This window comes from Pseudorasbora parva, chromosome 24 (genome assembly GCF_024679245.1).
Source record: "Pseudorasbora parva isolate DD20220531a chromosome 24, ASM2467924v1, whole genome shotgun sequence".
NCBI classification, from domain to species: Eukaryota; Metazoa; Chordata; class Actinopteri; order Cypriniformes; family Gobionidae; genus Pseudorasbora; species Pseudorasbora parva.
The window spans coordinates 18160027-18187812 of NC_090195.1; the positions used below are offsets into that span (position 1 = coordinate 18160027).

The 27786-nt window shown below is 40.6% G+C and overlaps 1 protein-coding gene across 2 annotated transcripts in view; it reads right to left on the reverse strand.

Moving 5' to 3' along the window:
• The window catches only part of sema5a (sema domain, seven thrombospondin repeats (type 1 and type 1-like), transmembrane domain (TM) and short cytoplasmic domain, (semaphorin) 5A), a 203029-nt gene that overhangs the window by 41599 nt on the left and 133644 nt on the right, over nucleotides 1-27786 (reverse strand). For both annotated transcript variants that reach the window (XR_010901397.1, XM_067434775.1), the window contains exons 12-15: nucleotides 21484-21601; nucleotides 18053-18234; nucleotides 15476-15619; nucleotides 125-272 (exon numbers count right to left, since the gene is read on the reverse strand). Coding sequence is in view for 1 of the 2 variants with exons in the window: in XM_067434775.1 (XP_067290876.1) it covers nucleotides 125-272; nucleotides 15476-15619; nucleotides 18053-18234; nucleotides 21484-21601 (592 nt within the window). In the remaining variant the exon portion in view is untranslated. The remainder of the gene's footprint in view (nucleotides 1-124; nucleotides 273-15475; nucleotides 15620-18052; nucleotides 18235-21483; nucleotides 21602-27786) is intronic.

Here is a 27786-nt window from a genome sequence, read left to right on the forward strand (position 1 = left end):
CTGCTCTTAGCAGCTTGTGGCAATGAAACCTATTTATACACGCTGAACACACACTTTCAATTTCCTGAGGTGCTCAATTCAAGGTCTCATAAACAAGCCGAGTAGTAATATGAATGTGACATACAATGCTGCATCCAGGGCATTCGTTTCCATTCTCGCATGTTCGTCGCCGCGACTGGATTCCACCGCCACATGGAACGGTGCAGCGTTCCCATGGAGACCATGCTGACCAATAGACATGCGGGGGGCAGGGCAGGTGCTCGTTGCAATATCTAAGAAAGATTAAAACAAACACCTCAGCATGCAAATAAACATTTTTTTTCATAAACCCATCTCTCAGTTTTGAACAAATTCTGATTATACAATAAAAACAATGGCCTTGATAAAAGAAAATGAATCCTCTCATACAAATGATTAAATCACAAAGAAAAAAATATTTGTGCTTCAATTCAAAATATGAATATAATAATTTCCAATCTTTTCCCCACAGAAATGTAACTTTGCATCTAGATTTCAACTACCAGAGTATTAGTAGACTATCTGCTTAATATCTGCTACCATACTCTAATGAGCATTAGTTGACATACATTAATTGCAAATTAATGAGTTAGTTGATATGTAGTTGCAAAGTTACTTATAGGAAACAAGAAAAAAAATATTGAATTCAACATGTAGGAACTGCAAACATACAATAATGACTGGCTAGGAGTTGTGTAGGTCTCCAAGGGCAGGAAATGTCTAGGTTAACCTTAGTGTAATGAGCAATGATGGAACTGTGTCTTATCTTAATGAGGTCTGCAGGCAGGAGTGAGAGGAGGTTTTCTGGGCCCGTCTATATACTTGCAAACCCAGACAAGTGGGTTCTACAAGTAGTTGTAATTGAAAGGTAGTTGTAATTGGTATAAAGCATGATGATTGGACACTCACAGTGAATCATTCCAGCTCTCATGTGGTCTCACTGCAATCAGTGAATCTTTGAAAGGAAGTGAATAACAAATTAAGTCAGCTTCCTTTAGTAGAAAAAAAAGACCTGAAACATCCCAAGACTGTAATGTCCCCGAAACAGAAAAAATGATGCACTAGAAACAAGTTGTAAACATTTAAACGTAAAGTAGGGAACTCACAACAAATTTGGTACATTGTGCATTATTTTGATTATGTTAAAGGTCCCATTCTTTGCGTGTTTTCGAAGCTTTGATTGTGTTTACAGTGTGCAATATAACATGAGTTCATGTTTCGCGTGTAAAAAAACACAGTATTTTTCACACAATTTAATTATCTGTATACCGGTGTTTCCTCTGTCCTAAAAACGGCCTGATGATTTCCTTGTTCTATGAAGTCCCTCCTTCAGAAATACGTAACGAGTTCTGATTGGGCCAGCACTTCCCGTGTTGTGATTGGACAGCAGCTTAGCGCACTTTGCCCGGAAAGGTCCCGCCTCTTACTATAACGGGGAGATGCAAGCGCTGAATGCGCTCTTCTCCAGGTGAGAGAGCAACAAGACCACGCCCCCTTTTTTGCATGTTCTTGTGGGCGGAAGGTTAGTCAACAAACGGTTCTAGTGACGTCATTACATCCCTGCACTTCCTGCTGTAGTCCAAACCGGCCGTTCGCTGTAGGCTTTGAAAGGGAACTTCTGTTAAATAAAATATCTCGCTTGGCATTGAACTTTGAGCTTTATAATTTTACAGGTATTATTTATGCTCTAACTGCAACATTACACACTAACTAAAGTTTGAAATATGGAATCGGGACCTTTAAAGCAACACTATGCAACTTTTCCATCCACTAAGACTAGAGGGCGCCTTTTCAAAACAAAGGTGTCCTTTGATGACGCCAAGTTTGAGCACATAATCTTGAGACATGTTGTCTTCACCTCACAGCCAGTGGAAAAGAATCGGGATAGGACTCGGGCAGAAATCATGATCATGAATGTGATTTTTAACGTTACTGTAGTATGAAGCAGAGCAGGACCGAATGTTGAGGAGCGGAGCAAGGCTGCTGGAGCGATTGTTACGCAAACACACGGCTCGCGAGCATCGGGATTTTTATTATGACGGGACACAGTCGCCGGCGCCATTTCTGCTTTTTTGGCCATGAGTATGAGGTAATGCAGCTCTGTTTTTCATATTAGATACATTTAAGTGTGTTTAAAATGAGGATCTGACGTTACTCTGTGTGCTCGCTCTGCGGCTGCTGTGACACTTGTTGCTCACTGCTAAGAGTAAAGCGCTTCTGCAGAATAAAACCGTAAACCAAGGGTAACGCAGATATGATGCAATTGACAGGTGACTCGCTCAGACGTCCGGCTCCTTGGTTAAAATAGTACATTTCTTATAATTTACAAATAGTTGGAAACATTTGAGATATTGTAAGAAATCAACTGAACAAAATAAACACTGGCCTGGTGGTTTTTGGATATTTTACTGCAAAAATACTACATAGTGCACCTTTAAGACCACAATGAAAATACCTCATTGTTTAAACAGAAATCAGCCTTATATAACGCAAAAAGATGCTACCCACTGTCATGAGTGGCTGTTGCAAGGATCCGCATGATGAAGGAGAATATTTGGAAATAGTCTTTAATCCAACAATCTAACAAAAGAGCACAGGAAAACAGAACAACAACCATTAAACGTGGACAGCACGAACAAAGAACTGAAAGAAGACAGGACTTAAATACAAATAGGAACAAAAGAGCTAATTAATTGGGCAATTAACCGGTGAACAGGATAATCCAACACACTTGCACACACTAGGAAACTGGGTAACACAGGGAAACAGGCACAGAACCAAACCACAAATAGAACAGAACAGGATATAACCGTTACATGTGGTTACATGAGGTTACATGAGGAGCCTTAGTTGTGGCCTAGATGGAGGGAGCAGGGATGCAATCTTCTGTGACCGAGCCATACACGGTGGAGACCCAGACGGAGCCGCGTGGACATGAAGTCAGCATGACACTGCAGGTCCGGATGGCCAAGGTGGAACTGTCAACTGATGTGACCTAGGCGGAGGTAAGATCTGGAAGACTGCAGTGAAGCCAGTGCGACCAGAGGGAAGGTGGAGCCCGGTTGAGCCGAAGGGATGGAGGGCAGAGCTGCAGCCAGCAGCCAGAAATCCCGCAGTGGAGCCAGGGTGACGTCCGAGGAAACAGGTGGTTGAGGGAGCCTGGTGAAGCTGATGGGATGACGAGCCAAGGTGGAGGTGAGGGAGCATTGAGCCAAGGCGATGCAGATGTTCAGAAGACTGAGCTAGAGTCCAGGGCTCTGTGGTTGGAGGCGGAGATAGGGGTTTCTCACAATATGATGGAGCTGGGGACTGGCTGGCTTCAGTAGAGGAGGTGGAAGAGGGAGGCTGGGTGGAAACTTTAAAAACACAGGAGATGCAGGAGAGTTTAAGCTGGACAGGACCAGTGGAAAAAGGATATCCAGGGGTATATCCTCCTCAAATTCCACCAAAAATACAGGACAGGTGCAACTCATCCGCAGCAGAGGGGGTGTGGGGGGTAGGGGATAAAAGACTTCAGATTTTTAAAGTCAACATTTATGTGACAAAAGTTGACTGATCATCGACTAATCGCTGAAGATGTCATTAATTAACAAATAAGCCTGAACCTTGAGCTGAGACGCAAACGCAGGTGTCCTTGTGTTGCCCATAAGCAGTGTTGGGGGTAACACATTACCAGTAACTTGAGTTACAAAATCGGACTACTTTTTCAAGTAACTAGTAAAGTTACTAGCAAGTTACTTTTTCACATTTATTTGACATGTGGTGAAAAATCGAAAGTAAGTGAGAACATGACGGTTATTGTAGTTCTAGACTAAATGTGAGCATTTCCTCATCTCACTTGCACAATAAAGATTCAGTATTCCTCGAAATGAATACAATCAGTCAAATGCAAAATCAGAATACTATGCAAACCTGCAATAATTAAAAAAAACGTCTCAGGTTACGTATGTAACCCTAGTTCCCTGAGGGAACGAGACGCTGCGTCGAAACGCTGTGAGAACGCCTCTGCGTTAATGCGTCGTGAAGCGCCTGTAGAACCATTCCATCGGAAAAAAGATCGATCGTCGGCGTGATGACGTCATCGACCGGAAGCTATAAAACGTCCGTGAAAACAAACAGGAACTAACTTCTGATAAAGCCTGAAGTAAGTGATCACGGACACGCCGGGAGTATGGCAAAGCGACGCAGCGTCTCGTTCCCTCAGGGAACTAGGGTTACATACGTAACCTGAGACGTTCCCTTTCGGGGAACTCGAGCTGCGTCGAAACGCTGTGAGAACGCTTATACCCACATCGCCATAGGACCAAGTGTCTCGTATGTGTGAAGCCGAAGCGCACACGGTTACGAGAGTACCTGTGCCCCTACTGTAGATGCCAGGTCTAGTTCGTAGAACCTGACGAAGGTAGAAGGAGACGACCATCCGGCCGCGTTACATATATCATGGAGGGAAGCCCCCGACAAAAGTGCTTTAGAAGCAGCCATACCCCTGGTTGAGTGCGCCCGGACAGCCAGTGGAGATGGCTGCCCGGTAGCTTCATAAGCAAGTGAGATGGCCTCGACCACCCACTTGCTCATCCTCTGCTTGGATACTGGAGCCCCCTTCTTAGGGGGTCCAAAGCAAACAAACAATTGTTCAGTTTTTCTCCACAGGGCAGCTCTGTGGACATACGTATCCAGTGCCCTCACAGGACACAGCAGATTTAACCTTTCCTGGTCTGACGTCATAAATGGAGGAGGACAGAAGGCTTGTAGAGTGATGGGGCCCCGTGGGCTCGTAGGAACCTTGGGGACATAACCCGGCCTGGGATGCAGAAATGCTTTCACCATCCCTGGCGCGAACTCTAGACATGAGGGCCCTACTGACAGGGACTGAATATCTCCTATCCTTTTAAGGGATGAAATGGCCAAAAGGAAGATAGTTTTCAAGGTGAGGAACTTATCTGAAACCTCCTCTAGAGGTTCGAACGGAGGTCCGGACAATCCCCTCAAAACAATGGCCAAGTCCCATGCCGGGACCCTCGAGTGCATAACTGGCCTCAACCTTAATGTGCCACGAAGGAAGCGTGTAATTAGAGGGTGTCTTCCCAAAGACACTCCACTGCAAGGGACGTGGACAGCACCCAAGGCCGCCACGTACACCTTAAGTGTGGAGGGGGTCAACCCTGCAGAGAACCTCTCCTGCAGGAACTCCAGCACTGTACCAACCGGGCAGTTAACTGGGTCCCACTGGCGTTCTCTGCACCATGCTGAGAAAAGTCTCCATTTCAAAGCGTACAGCTTCCTTGTGGACGGAGCTCTGGAGTGTAGGATGGTCTCTACGACCTCGGCCGAGAGACCCTCCTCTATGAGCCTAGCCCCCTCAGAGGCCAGGCCCACAGTTTCCACATCTCTGGGCGTGGGTGCAGGAATCTCCCGCCCGCCTGAGAGAGTAGATCCCTCCTGGTCGGAATCTCCATCGGAGAGCCTTCCAGGAGAGATATCAGGTCCGAAAACCATACTCGGGTCGGCCAGTTCAGAGCCACTAGAAGTACCTGGGCCCCGTCCCGGCGTACCCTCTCCAGAACTCCTGGAAGCAAGACAATCGGGGGGAAGGCGTACAGAGGCAGCCTCGGCCACTCCTGTACCATGGCATCCAGCCCCAGCGGGGCCGGATGGGTCAGAGAAAACCACCGCGGGCAGTGAGAGTTCTCCGCCGAAGCGAACAGGTCTATCTCTGCTTTCCCATAAACCTTCCAAAGGAGCTCCACCACCTCTGGGTGGAGTCTCCATTCCCCGGGCCTCGGCCCCTGTCTCGACAGGCTGTCTGCTTCCTGGTTCAGGGCCCCCGGGATATATACTGCCCTGATTGACAGCAATTTCCCTTGGGCCCACAGGAGGATCCGATGTGCCAATTTGTCCAACGGACGAGACCTCAGACCCCCCTGGTGATTTATATAGGCCACCACGGACGTGTTGTCTGTTCTGACTAGTACATGGTGGCCCCTGAGGTCGGGCAGGAACTGTTTCAATGTAAGAAACACTGCGAGCATCTCTAGCCGATTTATGTGCCAGTGCCGCTGATGTTCCTGCCATAGACCCTGGGATGAGCGACCACTCATGGTCGCCCCCCAGCCCGTGAGAGAGGCGTCTGTCGTTAGCGTTACGCGACGAACATGAGCCCCCAACACGGGACCCTGAGATAAAAACCCCGGGTTTTTCCACATGACCAGAGCACGTAGGCATCGCCGCGTGACTTTGATCGTGCGGAGCGGATTTCCCCTCGGGGAGAACCCTTTTGTTTTGAGCCACCACTGCAGTGGCCTCATGTACAGTAGGCCAAAAGGTATCACGTTGGACGCTGCTGCCATGAGACCTAACAGTTTCTGGAACTGTTTCACAGTGACGGCTCGGCCTAGCTTCTGTTCTTTGGCGGCTGCCAGGATCGATGCTATGCGTGTTGGCGATAATTGCGCCCGCATAATTACCGAATCCCAGTTCACACCTAGAAAAGTGGTTCTCTGAGCCGGAGAAAGCACACTCTTCTTGGCGTTCAGCCTCAACCCCAGCTTCGACATATGGGCGAGAACAGCATCTCGATGCTGAACCGCCATCTGCTCTGTATTCGCTAGAATCAGCCAGTCGTCGATATAGTTCAGTATGCGGATGCCCTGCAGACGCAGCGGCGCCAGAGCTGCATCCACACACTTGGTGAACGTGCGGGGTGACAGTGCTAGACCGAAGGGAAGTACACGATATTGGTATGCCTCTCCCCCGAAGGCAAACCTCAGGAACTTCCTGTGATGTGGAAGGATGGAGACATGAAAATACGCATCTTTGAGGTCTATGGTGACAAACCAATCCTCCGATCTGACCTGCGCTACAATCTGTCTGAGTGTAAGCATCTTGAATTTGAGCTTGGCCACCGAGCGATTCAATAGCCGCAGATCTAATATCGGGCGTAAGCCCCCATCCTTCTTCGGCACGATGAAGTAACGGCTGTAAAAGCCAGACTCCCTGCTGGGAGGGGGAACCCTCTCTATAGCCCCTTTTTGCAGGAGTGTCTCTACTTCCTGTGCCATTACCAGAGCCTGCTCCGGGCCCACCTCTGTAGGTAGGACACCGCAGAAAGGAGGTGGCCGACTCTTGAATTGAATGGCGTACCCCCTTTCTACTATCTGCAGGACCCAACGAGATATATTTGATAGACGTTTCCATTCGTCTAGAAAATCTACTAAGGGAACCAGCCTCTCGAGGCTGGCCTCTGGTGTATTTTGAGCAGCAAATACAGTGCCCTGAAGCGGCGGACCGGCAGGGAACGACTGACTTGACTGCTCGGGGGCCCCCCGGAGGGGGTGCGGACCACCCTCGGGTGGCCCGCGGAGACCGACTGCGCCCCGGCATTGCGGCGGGGTTGGCAGCGCGGCCCCCCGAGGGTGCCGTAGGGAAGCGGGTACCGTAGGCAGGGGTAAACACCGCTTCCCTATGGGGGGAACCACCCTCAGCGTCCTGACGCTTCTGGCGTCAGGAACGCTTCGACGAGGCCTTCTTGGCGATCAGGACTGTCCGCAGATCAGCCCTGCCCCTCGAAGACCTCGCCTGAGAGCGCCGCCCCTCGTCCCCGCGCTGAGGGGGAGCTCGAGTGGCGACGCTCTGCTTTTGTTGTGACCTGTGAGCGGAGCTCGTACTCGGCTTGGGCTGCCTGATGTCGGCGGCAGCCCCAGGGACCTGGACGCGGAGAGGGAGAAACTGCTTTAGCGCCGCAGCTTGTTTCTTTGACTCCTGGAACCTCTCGGTGACAGTGTGTACTGCGTCACCGAAGAGGCCACCAGGAGACAGCGGCGCGTCGAGCAGAAAGCTCTTCTCCCTCTCCTTGATTTCGGTGGGGTTGAGCCATAAATGTCTCTCCGTAGCCACCAATGCTGCCATAGAGCGGCCAACACATCTGGCCGTCTCTTTGGTGGCCCGGAGAGTCAGATCGGCTGCTGTTCTCAGCTCATTTATGACGTCACCCCCCACTTCATCGCGTCCATCTAAGTCCCTGAGCAGGTCAGCCTGATACGCCTGCATTATCGCCATGGTGTGAAGGCATGCAGCAGCCTGACCTGCCGCCGAGTACGCTTTGCCCACCAGTGCCGACGTTGTTTTCAATGGTCTGGTGGGCAAAGTCGGGGCCTTTAGGGACGATGCCGAGGAAGGCGAGAGATGGCTCGCGAGCGTCTCTTCAACCTTTGGCATCGCCCTATAACCGTAGTGCTTCAGCCCCATGATGTTGCTATAGACCGAAGTCTGAGGGCTGAACACACGGTATGATGCCGGTCTCCTCCATGATGTTGCCACCTCGGTGTGCAAATCATGGAAGAATGGCAGGCCCCGCCGCTGAGGTTCTGAAGCGCGAGCGGGCAGGAATCTCTCATCTAATTTACTAGATCTTCTCTTTCCTGCCTCAGATCTCTCTACGGGCCAGTCAATATTTAATCTGGCCACGGCTCGCGTTAGAACCTCAACGAGCTCCTCACTCGCAGGGGACTGAAGTGGCGAATCTTCAGTCGCGATGCTCTCAACGTCCACCTCCTCGGAGCTGGATAGTTGGAGCACCGGCGGCTCTCTCGGGGGGGAAGAAACCGCAATGCGTGCTTCCAAGCCCCGAGAAGAACCGATGGAGCAGGTGAGGGCAGAGATAAGGCAGCGCCCGTCTCAAACCCCTCTGCAACATCCAATTGTGAACCCCACGACTGCAGCCTCCGCTCTGCCTCGGCAGCAGCGGGACCAGAGCCGCGGGGAACACGAGCCGAGGCACCCTCCTCGAAGAGTGCCCGGCGGGAGCGCAGCGTTCTCAGTGGCATACGCTCACAGTGCTCGCAAGCAGCCCCCTCGAGGGCTGCCTGGGCATGCTGCGCTCCCAAGCATGCAACACAGAGAAGATGTGTATCCCCGCCCGTGATGTAGCGTGGGCAGGGAGGAACACACTTTCTGAAATTGCTGCTTTCACTCGCCATTTCTATCTATTTTATTTTCTCTTTTTTCTGTTAATATATGGAATATTTAACAAAAGGGTGGAAAATCTCTGATAATAGACAGACAAAAACACCAAATAGACAGACAGGTTCACACAGATCGCTTACTGAAGGCACAGAAGCTAGTTCCTGTTTGTTTTCACGGACGTTTTATAGCTTCCGGTCGATGACGTCATCACGCCGACGATCGATCTTTTTTCCGATGGAATGGTTCTACAGGCGCTTCACGACGCATTAACGCAGAGGCGTTCTCACAGCGTTTCGACGCAGCTCGAGTTCCCCGAAAGGGAACAAGTCTTTGTATGCATTTATTCTACCTTTATTGACCAATGTTTTACTACTAACTTTCAATGATTCAGTTAAACCAAAAGCAAAAATGACTTTATTTTTCAATTTTTATTGGTGAAGTAAGACTGTTTTACCTTTTCTCTCCCGTGTCCTATTTTCCATTATCCACAATGGCAGCACAGCTAAAAGGGTTGTTTGAGCTGCGCATTCTTCTGTACATGCGTGAATTAGCATTTTTACCTCAACCTGAGGTTTATTATTTCAATTTTGGTGTGAAGAGGTCTTTACATTTGCACAAAAATATTACTTTTTTTGTTATAAAAAAAAAAAAAACTAAGGTGAGAAAAAGTAACGCAAAAGTAAAAAAGTTTTCTTAAAAAGTAACTAAACTTAATTAGTTACTTTTAAGGGATTAACGCAATTTTGTAATGCATTACTTTTCAAAGTAACTTTCCCCAACACTGCCCATAAGGTTATTGCTCCTACATAACAGCTTTTTTTATCAGTTCTTTTGTCTTTGTGTCGTTATATTTCTCACAGATTTCTGCTCATTTAGAATCAGATACACAGTATCACAATAAAGATTACATATGTTGCATTAGTGAGAGTGACTGCATGTGCATTAATTCTACCTGCCAGGGTCTTTCTACTTATAGTAAATCTGTGAGTTTTAGTTATCAAGAAATATATGCTAGAACTTTTTAAAGCTATTTTATTGATGAATCACAGAAACAGTGTTGACAACATTTCTGCGCTTCACCACTTCTGTTTGAAACATTTCAAACTTAACCACTCACGACTGATATAGTGCTATGGCATGAGTGTTTTAATTAAGTCATTGCCATTCTTTTTTTTACTACAAAAAAATCTCCCTTTAATGTAAATTATGCTTATTATAGATTGCAACTTATTAACAAAATTTTGCCTGCTAAAATTGATGTCATATAAAAAAAAATTCTATAAAGAAAAAATCATTGTATAACCTTCTGCATGGTTGATATTTGTCTTTAGAAGCAAAACTTCAGGAAAATGACACAGACCTATTTTTATTTTCCTGTGTCTGCAACTACGTTCTGCAAACAAAACGCCTGATGATATGTGTATATGTGCAAATTAGAAAACAAGAGAATATTATCCGATTCAAATAAGAAAAAGAAAAGAGCATTTAAAAATAGAAAGGAGTACACATTCCCAATGGAGAACGACTGATCACAGCAACTTGTTGTGAATGATGTAGCGGGCAATAAAAAAAGTCAGGAATTCATATAAGAAAGATTTATAGCCAAAGGAAACCCACTGCCAATTTGCATATGCAAATAGCGTTCATTCAAATCGGATTTGCTAAGTTTAACAAGTTTGCCCCTGCTCTGGCACAACAAAAGGAGAAAGAAACAAACGATCAAAAGAAAAAGAAAAAAGTTGTAATTAATAGCACATTTGAGATGGTGTATGAAAAGAATGAGGGAGACTGTAAAAAACACATTCATTTATCAAATGGATTTCAAGCAGAACAAAGTATTGGAGTGCTGCAACAACAGTTCTTTGCCTTCAGGCGTTCCGTCTTGTTTTGCAGAGTTTCTGAGCACAAATGAATGGAAGTTTTTGGCTCTGCGTTTACAGACACCCAGAGCCGGGATAGATATATGGCTATGGACCAGAGGCCAGTTGCACCAGCCATTAGTAAGATACAACTAAGTTTTGATGTAAAGGGGCGCTGTTACAACTTGTGCTTACGCACTATTAAATATGTTTGCATTGCACCATTAAACTTAGCTGAAGTGTAACTATGTATAAACATGGCATAGCAGACTGACTGAACTGCATCAATTATTTTTTCTTCAATTATTTTTGCTCTTATTTTACCCAAACTTCAATTCTTCAGTATCACTTGATTTTTTTAGAAATCATTCTAATATGCTAAGTTGCTGCTCAAGAAATAATTCTTATTATTTTATTTATTACACATTAAAATAATGTTCATTGCATGTTCAAAGCAGCTTGTTATGACAAAAAACACTGAATTAAATCACATTGGATTTTTTTATTTCCAAACTTGTAAATAAACTATGTATAAAAAATGATATACTTTTTTTTATTATACTTATTTATTATTTGAATTGTATTTGTTTTAACTACAAATAATTTAATCAAAAGCAATTAGTCATGGGAATTCATTAGAGAAGAAGTGATATCTGATTCATGAATGAATCCCTCTTCAGAGTCAGAATGAAAGGGTGAGTAAATGATGATCGAATACTCATCTTTGACTGTAGTAGTTTAAACCTTAAACGCATACCTCGGATCTTTAGTGACCTGGGACGTCATTCACTACCTTTATCCTCATGTTTTTTTTTTTTTTTAATTAGACACCAACCTTCTTAGTATTCTTCAATCAACTCATTATAAACAATAAAACAATTAAAACATAAACTTATAAAAGAATGCCTGTTTTCCCTAGCCAGACTTGGTCTGAGTCTGAAACTGCTCCATTGGGCTGTGATTATGAGGCGTGTTTCAACCGAACCAGGAAAGACATCAATTGGATAGACCTATAACCAATCAGAGCAACGAAGCGACGCATTACGTTAGTTGTCAAATGTCAACAGAGCTCAACTGCACTGCGTTTTTTTTCCGCGAGTTGTTTTCCATGTCCGCTTGTTGAAGCGACTATTATGTGATATATAGACCCATGAATGCCAATTTTAGCAGGTAACTTTGCCAAAATAACACACATTTTACCCCCCTTTGTTTTTTGTAAAAATTGTATAGGGTCTCTAACGACCCGAGGTGTGTAATTAACTATTTAAGTATATTATTTCTGCACTACAATAATAGAATACTTTTTAACTGAAAAAGTGCAATTCACGCCTGATACGCAATGATAAATTGATGTTTCACTCATAGTTACTGCAGGCAGAAAACAAAAGAATAGGAAGTATCATCTGCAAAACTTGAAATGGCTCAGGGATTTAATGCAGAGCAAGTACTGAACGCAATCAGATATTAGTGTCACTGTTACTTGATGGTGGACCTGTCAGAGATCAAAACATTGATGCAGATGTTGAAAATTATAGTTTTGAGAATATTTTGAGATTGTGAATATGAGCCAGATGCTGGAGGTAGTGGTAAATGAGCTCTGATGAGGGCAGTGATGATGGTATAAAACATCTGCTCAAACTGAACCCTTTCCAGCTCCAAAAGTTAACAAAATATGCTTTAATTTATTCTTCTGTAATTGTTACTCTAATATAGGAGGAGTTTTAGACTATTGCGACAGGTAGAGATCCATCCGTGTTAGATATAGATCCGGTCACTGAAGAGCCGAATATGTCTTTTCTCTGTCTTTTTCTCTAACCCTCATCGAGGACATCTCATGGTGACTGAGCTGCAGCAGAGTGGCGTGCTGAGGGCTTTGCCATCTGGCAGCAGTCCGGCGAACAGGGAATAAAGTGTGACTGTACATATGAGCTGAATACCTCTGAACAGATGCCCAATGGCTGAGCAGGACACAAAGTTTCCCGCTGTACTAACAAGTGAATTCAAACTTCTTTCAATATCGGACAAAAGACACAAAAACTATAGAGAATTTGCAGTAGCCCAAGTGGAACAAAAACAGGAATGTTGCTTTCTTCTTTTGGTCCAAAGCAGCGTCCTGCTAAAGGAACTGACAAAGCACATTTGAGCCATTAATTCAGCTCCCTTCAACCTAAAATGAAAACTGAGGGCTTGACGCGCTCCCCGGATGTGTTTTCACAGCCATTATGCACCGCTGGGCTGGCCGAGGTGTTGTATTAAAGTGGATGGGTGGTGTGAAAAACTCGTAAGGGCTTGTAGACTAGCTAGACTGGAGCCAAACTCAAAGCTTGCACCAGAACTTTTCTGCTGATTATTCACAGCCTTTATGCTCAGACACCTAAAGGCATCAAGTGCCCCAGCACCTTGGATAAAGAGTGTAAGCGGGGGGCAGGAGATGGAAAATGCAAGAAGTGGCAGAAATCCTCTGCTTCACAGTCACCTGCAGAAAAAATACCAATCTGCAGCCTACTTCGTGTTTTAAGTCCATGTCTGTGTTTCTATGGTGACTCCAAAGACAGTGGCATGCTCATTCCGTGCTTATGTTCCAGAAGAAAACTTTATTGCACTGCATTTGCTCTTTCACAGGCCAAGACACACAATTTTCTAATAGGTATCAACTTTGTCTGTGAAATTTCTCTTAAAATAGACATACAATTTAAATTTTTAAAAAATAGAGTAGACGTATACAACTTTAAAATGAATTATTATCTTATACTATCTTAGCAAACCTAAGCTCAGTTTGTAATATTTTCAAAGCCTCTCTATAATGAGAAACATTTTAAAATAATATATTTATTTTAAATCATGCATAACTTTAATCATTTTAATATGCTGATTGATCAATAAACATTTCTTATAATTATGTTGAAAACAGTTAATATTTTTTTGTGAAAACTTTGTGAATTCTTTGATGAATAGAAAAGTTTTTAAGTAAAAACCTTTGCTGTAATTTTTGATAATTTTAATTTATCCTTAGTGTATAAAAGAATCAATTTATTAAAAATAAATAAAAAATACTGATGGGCACAGTACTTTGCATTTTCAAAGTCATTGATTTTCCAATTCAGTCATGTTAATAATTTTGCATATATTTGGGCCTCGGTTCATACTAATTTCAATGTTAAGTTAAACAAACAACATATTTTTTACAATGCAGAGATCATTTCCATTTCCTTGTCTTATTATGTCCTGTCATATGATCCACTGAGTTTCAGAGAATGAGCACAATGATGTCTTTAATGTGAGAATATGGATAAAAATAGTTTGAAGACAAAAGCCTAAAGGGCGAGTCAGGGGAAGTTGGCACCTCCAATGGAGAGACCATAGCTGTTTTTTTTAAACAGATGCCTCTCTCGTCTAGGGAAAACAACTTCAATATTACACTGTAAAAAAAGTTACATGGTTGCCTTCAAATTTTGAGTTCATTGAAATTAAAAAAATTGAGTTAACACAATGAACATTTTTGAGAATCAACAACCTTTATTCAAGTATTATTAAAGTATTTTCTAAGCATATTGGGTAATTGTTTGTTTTATTTGTGATGATGCAGTAAAACATGCCAAATTGTGCTATTTTTATGATTTATCACATTTTTGATGTGGTTCAGATACAATATCTGGAGTTTATTGGTATTTATTAAACAAATTTCCTTCATTGTATCAACTCAAATGTTTTAATTCAATAAACTCAAAAAATTAAGGCATTAAGGCAACCAAGGTTAAAGGTTACTTAATTTTTTTAAAAAGTTAAACCAACAATATATTTTTTACAGTGTAGAGATAATTTTTTAATTTTCATGTCTTATTACGTCCTGTCATAGGATCCAATCATTTTTTAGAGAATGAACACAATGATGTCTTTAACGTGAGAATATAGATAAAAATAGTTTCAAGACAAAAGCCTAAAGGGCGAGTCAGGGGAAGTTAGCACCTCCAATGGAGAGACCATAGCTGTTTAAAACAGATGCCTCTCTCGTCTTCTCTTCATCCCTCCACTTCAGGTCTAATTTTTCAGCTGCAAAGCACTGTTGCTTAGAAACCTCACACATTCTCAGGGCAGCGTAGTTTAAACATAATTCTGCCATGATTAGACAACGCTGCGTCATGCCTACAGTGTTTGAGTGTGTGTGTGTGTGTGTGTGTGTGTGTGTGTGTGTGTGGAGTCTTTGGTTGCAGTCTCTGTAATTAACAAGCCTTAGCATGTTTATTTTTAATTGGATGTCAGTTACACAAATTATGGGGCAGATAAAGAAGAACCTCTCTCACTCCTCCATTCAAACATTTGGTTTGTGTGCTGATAGTTATGCACTAACAAGCTTTCTACAGATGAACGTTGCATAATAGGACGAGTAATAAAAAAACAATGAAATGAGCAGCTTATATTCATTCATTATCGTCAACTGCCATGCAATCACAGCAGCAATTGCAAATGCGGCAGGTGAGAATGAAAGGAACGAACGAAAGAAGCGGCATGACCTTTCAAACAGGCACGTGCCCCCTCAGATTTCTGAGCTAAGTGGATTTTAAATGGAAATTCCAAAAAACAAATAAATAAAAGAAATAAATCTGCATATGTAATGAGCTATCTTGCTTTTGCTTTACCTCTCTTCACGGTTCTGGCCCACACAGACGCGTCCTCCATGGCGGGGAGTGGGGTTGCTGCAGGAACGCTGTCGAACTTGGAATCCGATTCCGCAGCTGGTGCTGCAAGGAGCCCAGGCTGTCCATGGCGTCCATGCCCCGTTTCTGAGGACAGATACGTAACAGCAGTTATTACTAATCAAACGCTGGCACAGCTGGCTGGTATAATCTGACCTTTAGTTTGTTTACTGAGGATCTTGGTAAAGGGATAGATCACCCAAAAATGTTAACTTTGTAATTATTTACTCATATGTTGTTCCTGAGTTTCTTTCTTCGGTTGAACACAAAAGATATTTTGAAGAAAGTTGGTAGACAGTTGGCGGCACCCATTGACTTCCATAATATATATATTTTTTTACCTCTGTGGAAGTCAGTGGAGCCCATCAACTGTTTGGTTACCAACATTCTTTAAAATATCTTCTTTTGTCTTCAACCGAAGAAAGAAACTCATACAGGTTTGGAACAACATGAGGGTGAGTAAATGATTTAAAATCAGAATTGTAAAATATGAATTTTGAAATTGTGAAATAAAATGAAAATGATAGAAATCAAGGCACGATTAGTCGATCACTGGCCCTTCCCCCAAAACGGCCGTTGTCCAATCACACATCATAGCAACCGTTTCTATGTGAGCAGGTATAACAAACATTGACTCCAGATGATGAAGCGATGCGCCCACGGCGTTTGTAAATCGGACACTAACGTTAGATACCAGGGCTGGTTCTAGGCATGGGCAGGGGTGGGCTGAGCCCACCCAAACGTCTGCTTTGCCAACTCAATGCGAATTTAGGAACTGTTAGTGTTCATTTGTTTTTACAATTTGTGTGTTGATTAAAACAATCTGAGGTGGGCTCTGTGTTGTAAGTTTTGATGAAGGGCTGTTGAATTCCCCAATCGCAAAAATATTACCAGAAATGACAGTATTTTTTCCATTATTAACTGAAAATAACATTGCAGCGCGTTATAGGCTGTGCGCGTGCTGCTTCAGTCTATATAGCAGAAAAGCAGAGGCTGCAGTTACACAAACGAAAACAGGCAGAAATATATTAGAAATATATTAATATATTTGAAATTTTTTATATATTTATTATATTTGAATTAGAAATATATCTAATATATTTGAAATATATTAGAAATATCGTGCTATTAAGGTAATTACAATGAGTTGTATTCGTGAATATCTTGTAAATATTATTATGCAGCTCTGATTAGATGTTTTATTCATGCCAATTTAAAATTAACTTAAAAAAAACTCGCTCATATAAGAATGTGCATTTATTGCATGGACAAATCTAGAACATAATGTAGCTAAGTGTTTTAAATTCCAATGCATAGTTCAGTTGAAACCTTGCCCTCTTTGGCTTGCTGTTGCTGCTGTAAACTCAATGTACAAGGAAAGCTGACTGTTTAAATAGCAGCACTGAAATAAAAATTCGCTGTTTATATTTTAATCATTTTAGGGCCATTCATGCAGGATGCGTTTTGCATTTATACATGATATGCAGGTCTAGAGACGCATTGCGATGCACGGATATGCTTCTTCTTTCTCAACTGTAAGGCATATACAGGCTATGTCGTATTAGGTAATCAGTGCTCTTGTAAGGGTAAATAAAGAACAGTTTTGTTTTGTTTTTTTAAATAAATACAGCATTTTCTTTTCTCAAGAAATACTACGTAAAGGTTAATATTGTATGTATTTGAGCCCTGGGATGTGGTAATGCTGAAGAGAGAGAAAGGGCAGAAACCAGAGTGCAATTTACTCCCGCGATCGACTGCAGTCTGCAATCGACTAGTCTGTTGTGTCTCCTTTCATCGCGTATTTATATTTTTTATATATCCCCCACTGCATACTGTAACCCCTTTTGGCTTTATCGGGAGAATATCGCGGAGGTATATACCTCTTCCCGTCATGACAGTTTGTCATGCTGGTAGTGTTTGACCATTGGTTTGTCGGACGTAGCAACAGGGGGCGAGGAACTAAGGGGGGCGGGGCTCAGCGAAAGCTTTTTGCTAATTGCAAAACATAATCACAGTTGTAGTCACAATTATGAGAAACAAAGTAACAATTGTGAAACATTAAGTCGCAACCGTCATATGAAATCTGCAATTTAAAATTACAATTACAAGAAATCGCAAATCGAAAGTCGCAATTACGAGATAATAAAATCACATTACAATAAACTCGCAACTGAGGGAAATACATATGCAATTGCAAGGTATACAAGTCACATTGTTAGATGTAAAGAAATATAAAGTTGTAATTGTGAGATAGTCATATTTTTGATAAATAAAGTAACAACTGTGAGACAAATGGTTGCAAACGACATATGGATAGAAATTAAGTAAGAAATCATAATAAGTAAGATCATAAGTAAGAAATTATGAGATATAAAGTTACATTATGACAACAATGTTGCAAATATTTTGTTATATTTTTACTTTTGACTAGGCTTCCATATTAACAAGTTATCTGTTATGCTTAAAGTGCACCCTTCCTTTTTGTGCTTTAGTCTTTGAGATTTGTAGGGCGTTGTATACCTGGAGCAATTTGCCACCTCAACACTGATTCCTTGGCACGGCTGCCCTCCACACTGAGGACTCGGGCTGTCACAGGCTCGAGTCCGACACTGGCATGAACCAACACTGCTGCCATCGCTATGACTGCAAGCTTTCCATCCCGACCAGGCTCCAAAATGACCATCTACAGTCACATTCCTCACCTAGAGACACACACACACACACACACGCAAATAAATTACTACTGCAGAATAAGCAGATAAGGTCACATTTGGCAGTTATTAGAAAAATCCTTACTAAAATATACTGTAGCTTTCAATATTAGCTTTGTGATAGCTGAAAATAACACGGGTTCCTGTTTGGAAAATGAACACGCTTTACGATGAGCAAATATTCTCATTTGAGGCATTATATGAGAATGTAGTAATGAATAGCTAATGTAATTTTGTTATTGCACTCTGGTTATTAACATCTGAGGTATCAGATACAGGACAACATATTTTGTGAACAAAAGGAGAAGGTAATGTTGTCTAGCGCATAAACCACAATGAGTTCTGTGGAAAAGATTGTCATTGCATTATGAATAGAGAAGAATAAATGAACATCTGAGTGGAGAGAAATGTTCTGTGGCTCTTTGTGTACAGATCGCATGAGAGAGTCACATTTCCAATGCGGTGGAAAATAAAAAAACAAACCTCATTTTCAAAGGTCTCACTTTTCCTTTAATTATAGATGAGGTTTCTGCCAATTTTAAGATGGGGATGATACAGTACATTTACATTTTTCCTAGAAAAAACAAATGTGGTTCTTTGTTTTTTCCACAATGTGTCAGCCTCCAGATGGGCTTTGTGAATGGAGTGTGTCTCCATCTTGATTTACTGTGCTCTACTGAAGTCATTTTAGACACTTTCACTCAACCTCAAACACCTGGACACAATCACACCTCATGGATAAATTTGCTAAAGATTCTAAATTTACAAAAATTCTAAATTTGCTAAAGATAAAGATTCCTCGCTATATAGTATCCAAAAGGACTAGGTCAGATGAGTAGGATGCCCTATATATCTATGTGATATAGGCACGAAAAAAGTTGAATTTTATTTGATTAACAACACCTATGTAAATGGTTTTCGTGGTTGTCATTATTTGTTACGTCAAAAACAGACGAGTCAAAGTACAAATGGCATCATTTTGTACACAGTCATTTTGTCTTTTTTAATTATGAATAGTAAATCTAATTTCATGTTGAATATCACATTTGACAACCTCAAATAATCTTGCAACAGATTGTTGAATTATCTGATATATTTTAGAAACTTACTAACCTTTAAACCTGGGTTTAAAATGAAACCAATAAATAAACTAACATTTAAAAAAAAAAAAAAAGACATCAAACCCCCATAGTTTTTATAATTCAAACCAACTACCAAATGATGAGTACTTTTTTAAAATTACAAAACCAGAATTTCATCAGTGCCCCCCCCCCAGATACAATAATAATAATAATAATAATAATAATAATAATAATAATAATAATAATAATATTTTTTAATTGCGGCAGTTAAGCCAGTTCCTGTCCAACCAGAAACAAAAAAAGAAAAAAAAGAAAAGAGGTATGTTATAGTAATTTTATCTAATGTATGAAGTACAATTCTGGGGGAAAGAGGGGAAAGAATAAGGCTTAAAATATTTGTAACGGTCCAAAATTTTGCAGTCAAGATTAAAACCTGCATCTTTCACATGAGCATCATCGCTTAAAGGGCACCTATTGTGCCCCTTTTTATGAGATATCCCCAGAGTGTGTATGTGAAGTTTTAGCTCAAAATACCGCACAGATATTTTTTTAAAGCATGTTAAAATTAAAAAAATGTTGGGAGTGAGTTTTTGTGTTTATCCCTTTAAATGCAAATGAGCTGGTGCCTCCGGCCCCCTTTCAAGAAGAGGCTGGGGCTTCAAGAGATCGCGCTCCAGTGTCAGGACAGCCTCATCTCATGGAATGAAAATGTCCGAAAAGAAAATGACAGTCGGTGTTCAGTTTGAACCGGCGTCAGACAATGATGCCTACAGTTCCATCCCTGAATAATAACTTTTTAGTAAACCTGCCTTGTATTGCCCCTCATTCACAAAGCAGTCTGGAGTGAAATGATTTGTGCAGACAAACTAATTGAGGAATATTTTGGTGTGCATTTCCTTCAAAAATAAAACGAATCAAATGTGTCCAACTCCTCAAGTGGCTCAGATGTTGGAAGAAAATGAAGACTCTTATGTTCACTCATGTCTGCTCGAGAAAATGGCGAATAGTGTACAACTCGCTGAGGGTGAAAAAAAAATACAGTAAAGATGTGGGTGGGGCCTGAGCAGTATGACATCATACTGCTCAGAGAATCAAAACAGCATGTCTAATGAGACTGATTTGGTTTAATAGGGATTTAAAAAAAGGAGTGGGTGGAATTTCATCATTGTAGGGTGATTCTGTTCACCCACTGCCAACACACATTTATGTCCAAACGCCATGTAAAAGTAGATTTTGCATAATCGGTGGCCTTTAACATGTTTGGGGCACATTTAGATTTTTGTTTTCAACAACAAAGGAAATCTGGACCTCAAAATGTGTAACCAATATGTTTAAGCAACATGTGTGAAACTAAATCAATACTAAATCTTGCATTCTAGTGACTCTAAGAGTGAAACCTCCCACGCTTTTGCACTTCCCTGTGTGTGTTCAACAATTCCATGCTGCTTTCTTCAGGCAGTGTGGGAGGCAACTTGCTATTACACAAAATGTCATTTCTCAGCTAGAGCGGCAAGGTCTCTTACCTAAAGACCCTGTGAGAAACAATGCCTGATATAGTTTATGTGAGCTGTGGTATCTCACAGAATGCTGTATGTAACCTTTACAACACGGAACCATGCGAAGAATAGGTGTCCAAATATTTTCAGAGCCACTGTAAATGGGAGAGACCTGATGGATTGCATTCTGGGAGTGATCTACAGGCTGGGAGGCCTCAGGCAGGGGCACATGTCAGCACAAAGGAGTGTGGGAATATGAAGCCATGTTACTAGAGAACTCCACTCAAAAGAACCATGGCTGACAGCAATTTTTGCTGCGCATTGTTTCGTTTCGTACATGCGCAATAGGCCGGATGTTCTCTTTTTCATTACATAGGGAAGAAAAGTTAGTTTAGAGAAAAGAAAAGTACGTTAGATCTGCATTGTCTCAGCACCTGCAATGTTTCCTCAACATTGTTATAAAACTCCACTAAGGGTATCTGCTTTTATGAGAAGAAAAAGTTGGTCTCGCAAGACTGACGTTACGGTTGAAGTAGGCACATTTGTCACTGTTCTTTACAGACAGACTGGATCAGCATCAAGTCTTAATATGAAAAAAAAAACATTTGGCTTTAAAGGCTGAGGCATTGCGTGAATGATTGAAGTGCATTCTAGATACTCACAGGACACCGTGTGATGCTCTGCTCCCATTGGCTCATGCTGACGCTTTCTTCCAGGGTGGTGCATTTCTTGAGCACCAGATCCCAGCCGCAGTACGGATCCCTGGCCCCCACACAGGCACTGAGAGAGAGAGAGAGAGAGAGAGAGTAAGAGCAGATGCTCACCGCGATATGAAAGTTTATGGCAACATTAATCAACTGAAAGAAGATGAAAGAAGAGCGGAAGTGAAGAGGTCATATAACAAGAAATCCAATTTTCCTTTATGAAAGCACACTGCATGTCTCACAACTGAAAACTTCTTTTCTGGTTCAAAAACACCATCTATTGGCACTAAACATGGAGAACAGCTTATGAAATCCTTCCAGACATCTGAAGCTTGAAGACAGTAGAGGTGAAACAAGGAACAAGTTTGATGAAGCCTATAGCTGTGTGAAGCACCTACAGCTCTGCACATCCTCGTGAAAAGGCTGTGGCCGCATCCGAAATTGCATCCTACCCTACTATATAGTAGGCGGAAAACATTATGTGAAAAAAGAAGTACCTCCGAATTCACAGTACTCATGGATAATTTACCATCCCATGAGGCCATGGGAGAGGATTTGTGAATGACGGTGAAATGACTTAATAGGTCACACACATTCATACTATACAGAACATACTTTTTTTAGCAGTCACCAAGTAATTCCTTATTCAAAATAAGCACCGCAAGAGAGTAACCGAATAAGGACGCAGCCCATGAGTAAGAATAGCAGGAGTACATGACTGGTTTGTCACATGCAAAAAGGGCATTTACTTAAATCTTAAAGGCACAGCCTCAAAAAACAGCCTGTTAACTTTTAAAAGACAGATGAAGAATGGTACTGGAAATAGCTTATCATTTAATGAATCGGCTGTCTGTCCGCTAATCTTCAACATGTTTTACGCTACACAATACTTTAGATGGGAACGATGTGGATTGTACTATGATAAAAAGGTTATTTTATAAGAGAAAGCAGAGTAGGGAATGTCACGACAGGTAGGACTCTTTTACGGCATTGCCATATTTAATAGTAATATTGAATGATATTGTACACTAGGGCTGGGCGATATGGCCAAAATTTCATATCCCGATATAGCTCATTTGATATCCCGATAACGATATACATAACGATATAGCAACCTTTCTATTAATTCAGTTTATGAATAGTCTATACAAAATTGCAATGTGGAAATGCAGTTTGAAATGATATACAAAACAAATAAAGGTAGTATGGACTACATTTTTATTTTATTTAGAACCTTTTTTTAAAGCAAGACTGTTGTTAAAGTTAACACCTGCCTAGGGATGTTTACCGATGAACGTTTGACCGATGGCTGACCGTATCAACGTTAACCGATCAAAGTTGTCAGTTAAAATAAATAAAAAAGTGATCTCTAAATTAGGCTATTATAGACAGTGGACTAAACGCTACTACAGGTGGCCGTCTCATTCCAAAATCTTTTTGTGTGATTGAACATATCCCTCGCACTCAATGTTTCATAACTCGCCTGTTTGTACTTAATAAACCAATAAAAACATTTGGCGCGAGGTCACAGCGTTTGGGTTTGCGTGCTCACAAGGTTTGCAAAAAGTAAACACTCGAGGTTAGAGCCAGAGCAGACGACAGTATTAAGCGTGCATTTCGCTTAAGATGGGCTTACATTTGGAAATACATTACATCTTCATTTCAGTGGTAACACATAAGGTGTTGATCGTCTTTCTTTATTATTGTTAGCACTACCTCAAACTAAAGCGGCGTCTCTTCGGAGCTGTAATTTTCTTAAATGAGCCGCGGCAATGATTCAAATGAGCTTCTAAGGCTGGACAAACGCCTTTATTTTCAACACGATCACCTTGTACCCAAACCATTTCGAAACTAAGGAGCCATTTGTCCTCTGATTACAAACAAGCTCCTCTGCGGCGCGTTTGCGGGACTCGTGTTTCGCGCTGTGGGGGATTTTAAAAAAGTGACGTGAGTGGAAGGGAGGCTGCAGCGCGTGTGTGTGTGTGAGTGAGAGAGCGAGAGAGAGACAGAGGGAGCGCGTTTATGTATTGCATGGGCATGCCGTGGCGTGAGGTGCATCTTGACGTAAAATTCTGCCATAAACGCCTTATCGTGGCGTAAGCGATAGAGCCTTATATAAAACGATAGACATTTTCTATCGTCCAGACGATATATTTCGTCATATCGCCCAGCCCTATTGTACACTGTATAAAGAAAGTAAAAAAAATAAGTACAATAAGTAAAAAATACCAATGTTTTGTTTCTTTGGCTTCCAGGTTTTACCAGTGATAAGACTTGAATTGTAATGACTATTATAACTGCATGTATGCATATGATTCTGATATTATACATTTTATTGAATAAAGAGAAAATTAATAATTTAATTATAAATATTGAGTTATATTGTATGTTTAATGATTATTATTTTTCTATAACTGCCAGGTTAGACTTGTATTGAAATGATTTATGTCTGCTGTGTGTCTTTAATGCATTAAATACTGTATGTATTCAACTGCAATTAAGTTTTTAGTGTAATCTTAAATGTAGTTCACCCAAAAACTAACATTCTGTCATGAATTACTCACCCTCATGTCGTTCGACACCCGTAAGACCTCCGTTCATCTTCAGAACACAAATGAAGATATTTTTTGTTGAAATCCGATGGCTCAGAAAGGCCTTCATTGACACCAATGTCATTTCCTCTCTCATAAAAGGCACTAATGATGTTGTTACAAAGCTCATCTCACTACAGTGATTCTATAATCATTTTATGTAGCGACGAGAAGAGTTTTTGTGCGTAAAAAAACTTGTATACAACTTATATAGTGATGGCTGATTTCAAAAAACAGCTTCGTGAAGCATCAAACCATTATGAATCAGTATATTGAATCAATGGCTCGGCTTGCCATAGTCACGTGATTTCAGCAGTTTTCACACGCAATCCGAATCATAAATCGGTACGCTATTTCAAAGCTCTCCGAAGCTTCAGGAAGCAGTGTTTTTAAAATGAAAGTGTTTTTAAGTGAGAATCGCCCATCACTATACAAGTTATTTAGTTTTTCTGCACACAAAACTATTTTCATCGCTTTATAAAATGATTGTAGAGCCACTGTAGTGAGATGGGCTTTGTGACGTCTTTAGTGCCTTTTATCGGTCTTGAGAGAGGAAATGACATTGGTGTCAATGGAGGCCTGTCTGAGCCATCGGATTTCAACAAAAATATTTTCATCTGTGTCTGAAGATGAACGGAGGTCTTACGGGTGTCGAACAACATGGAAGTGAGTAATTAATGACAGAATGTTTTCTGCAGTAAAGCACATTCCACAAACAATGCTGTCCTACTATACGTTTACTAGCGATATAACACCAAATATAGAAAATTTATTCAAAAGACTAACGGGCTAATAATCCACAAGAAATTGATTAACTTAAACTGTAACTGACTGTCATAAAACTTTGAATGGCAAGCACTGACGTCACTACCATTACTCGATAGGCTGAGGTGAGGATTGAAGTTAGCCGTTATGCTTTCTCCAATGGTAAGTGATATAGACCCTCTCATCTCTCTAATAATGCAATCTCTGGGTGTGCCTCCAGGAGCAGGGTTTGGAAACACTGCTGTAAACTACATTACGACACTAACTGGAACAAAAACTTGAATAATTTTATAAGTGGAGCTCAGGGAAATAAATAGAATGAAAAAAACATGATATGAGGCCTTGAAATAGTTAAACACCTTAAAGTGCACACATGATTCTTATTATAGATATAGCTTGCATTGGCATAACTTAATCTGGCAATATTTCCCTTGAGTCTTGGTAATAACTTTCATCAGAAACAGAGAACGGCCCTGAGACGCACCAAATAACTTTTCAAACTCATTGGGGACTATCATCAGCACAGACAAGATAAAGCCAAGCATTCAGTTACGTAAAGTTTGGAATACAGTGACAAAGCATTGCAAATATCAGCAGTATGTAAATATCATTTTTAAAGGCCCTGTTGTGGCATGTCTTTTTATTAAAAATTAAAATTAAAAGTTTGCATAAGCTCTCCTCTTTTGTGTCAGAAAACATATACAATGTAAAAAAAAAAAATTGGTCTCCATTTGAAAAGTGACTGATCACATCTAAATTTTTCAGTTGGCTGAACTGAATTTCTGTGAATCAAATTGCAGCAATTCATACACTGTAAAAAATTATTTAGAAAAAAAGTTACCTGGTTGCCATAACATTTTGAGTTCATTGAAATAAAAATTTTGAGTTAATACAATGAAAAAATTTTGAGATTCGACAACCTTTATTAAAGATTATTAAAAGATTTTGTAAGCCTATTGGGTAATTTTGTGTTTTATTTCTGATGACGCAGTGAAACATGCCAAAGAGGGTTATTTTCATAATTTATCAATTTTTTTATGTAGTTCAGATACAATAATATTTGGAGTTTCTATTTATTAAACAAATTTCCTTCATTGTATCAACTCAAATTTTTAATTTCAATAAACTCAAAATTTTAAGGCAACCAGGTTACTTACTTTTTTAAGTTAAACCAACAAAAACCAACATTTTTTACAGTGTAGAATTTCAATTTGGCCAACTAAAATATATATCAATTCACAGAATTTCAATTCGGCAAACTGAATTTTTTTGATGTGATCAGTCCTTAGAAAAATTTCAATTGGAGCCATTTTTTTATTTTTATTAGGTGTGAGTAATTGATCTCACCGATTAAACCGCTTGACAGGACAGAAAAAGCTCATCAGGCAAAACTCAGCTCATATTCACATAACTCAGCGCTTTTCATTGGAATGCAAATGCAGAGCGATGATGAACAGGCTGCCATCTCTCCTTATGAGCAGAGATTAGAGAAGTGCTCTTGATATGACGGCCTGGAGGCACAATGTCAAACATGATGATTGTTCTTTGTTGCCCTCTGGCAGAGGATCTTGGTGACATTACGTTTATTCTGGTGCAGTGAAAAATTAAGTTACAGGCATGTACGTGCTGGTTAGATTAGTAGTATAATTTATTTAGACAGAAATCAAAATGTTGGTGTTACTAAAAGCCATCATGAAATAGTACCTGCATTTAACTTCTGACATAAAATGTGGCATTTGCAAGGGAAACAAATAGGTAAGATGTAACAATGAGGTTCAATTTAGTTAATGCATTAGGCATCATGAACTAACAATGAAAAATGCTTTCAAATCATTTATTAATTTAGGATCATATTCGTTTGTATATAATTTCATAAATGACTGTTTGTTATGAACAAACACAAATTAAAGGCACATAATGTAATTTTCATGGCTGGAGGTCACCTATTCAAAACAAAGCCGTAGCTTGATAACGCCATGATTTAGCGGAACCATGCTGTCTCTGGTGAAAAAGAATCTGACGAGATCTATTTATGGATGAGGTTATGTGTTAAATATTTATTAAAGAAGTGGAACAAGGCCGCTGGAGCAATTACTAATGAGAGACGTGCAAAACGTGGCTCGAGAGCAGTGGAGCTTTTATGATGCCGCAGACAACTGCTTCCGCTTCTTCTGATCATGCATATGTGGTGTAAAGCAGTGCTGTTTTATCATATTAGATAATTGTTTAAGTGTGTTGAATGTTATGTTATAATGCTTAACTGTACATTTGCTCGTTGCCTACTATGAGACACTGTAGTGTTAGATTGATAGTAGGCATGGTAAAAAGTGGTACTAAATGTAAATCAAGAAAATGAGATTTACACAATAAGACTGTTGGGCTACATAACAATGATTCGTTGTCTGTCCATGAATGTATCCAAACAGTTGCTCGCCTGTCTAATTAAACACATACTATATTAAAGTTCTTTGGTGTTTCCATGGTTTCTACAAAATAAAACCAGAAATCGAAGGTAACGTGGGTATGATGTCATTGATACACTGTAAAAAAATATTTAGAAAAAAAAGTTACCTGGTCGCCTTAAAATTTTAAGTTCATCGATATTAAAATTTTGAGTTAGGATTTTTTTTAACTCAATTTTTTTTGAGATTCGACAATCTTTTTTAAAATATTATTAAAAGATTTTGTAAGCATATTTGGTAATTGTGTGTGTATTATTTCTGATGATGCAGTGAAACATGATTTATCACATTTTGTATGTGGTTCAGATACAATACTATTTTGAGTTTCTATTTATTAAACAAATTTCCTTCATTGTATTAACTCATTAATCAACTCAACGATTTAAACATTCTTGGAAACATTTAGGATAATGTGCATAAACAAATTATATAACATTGTTCTA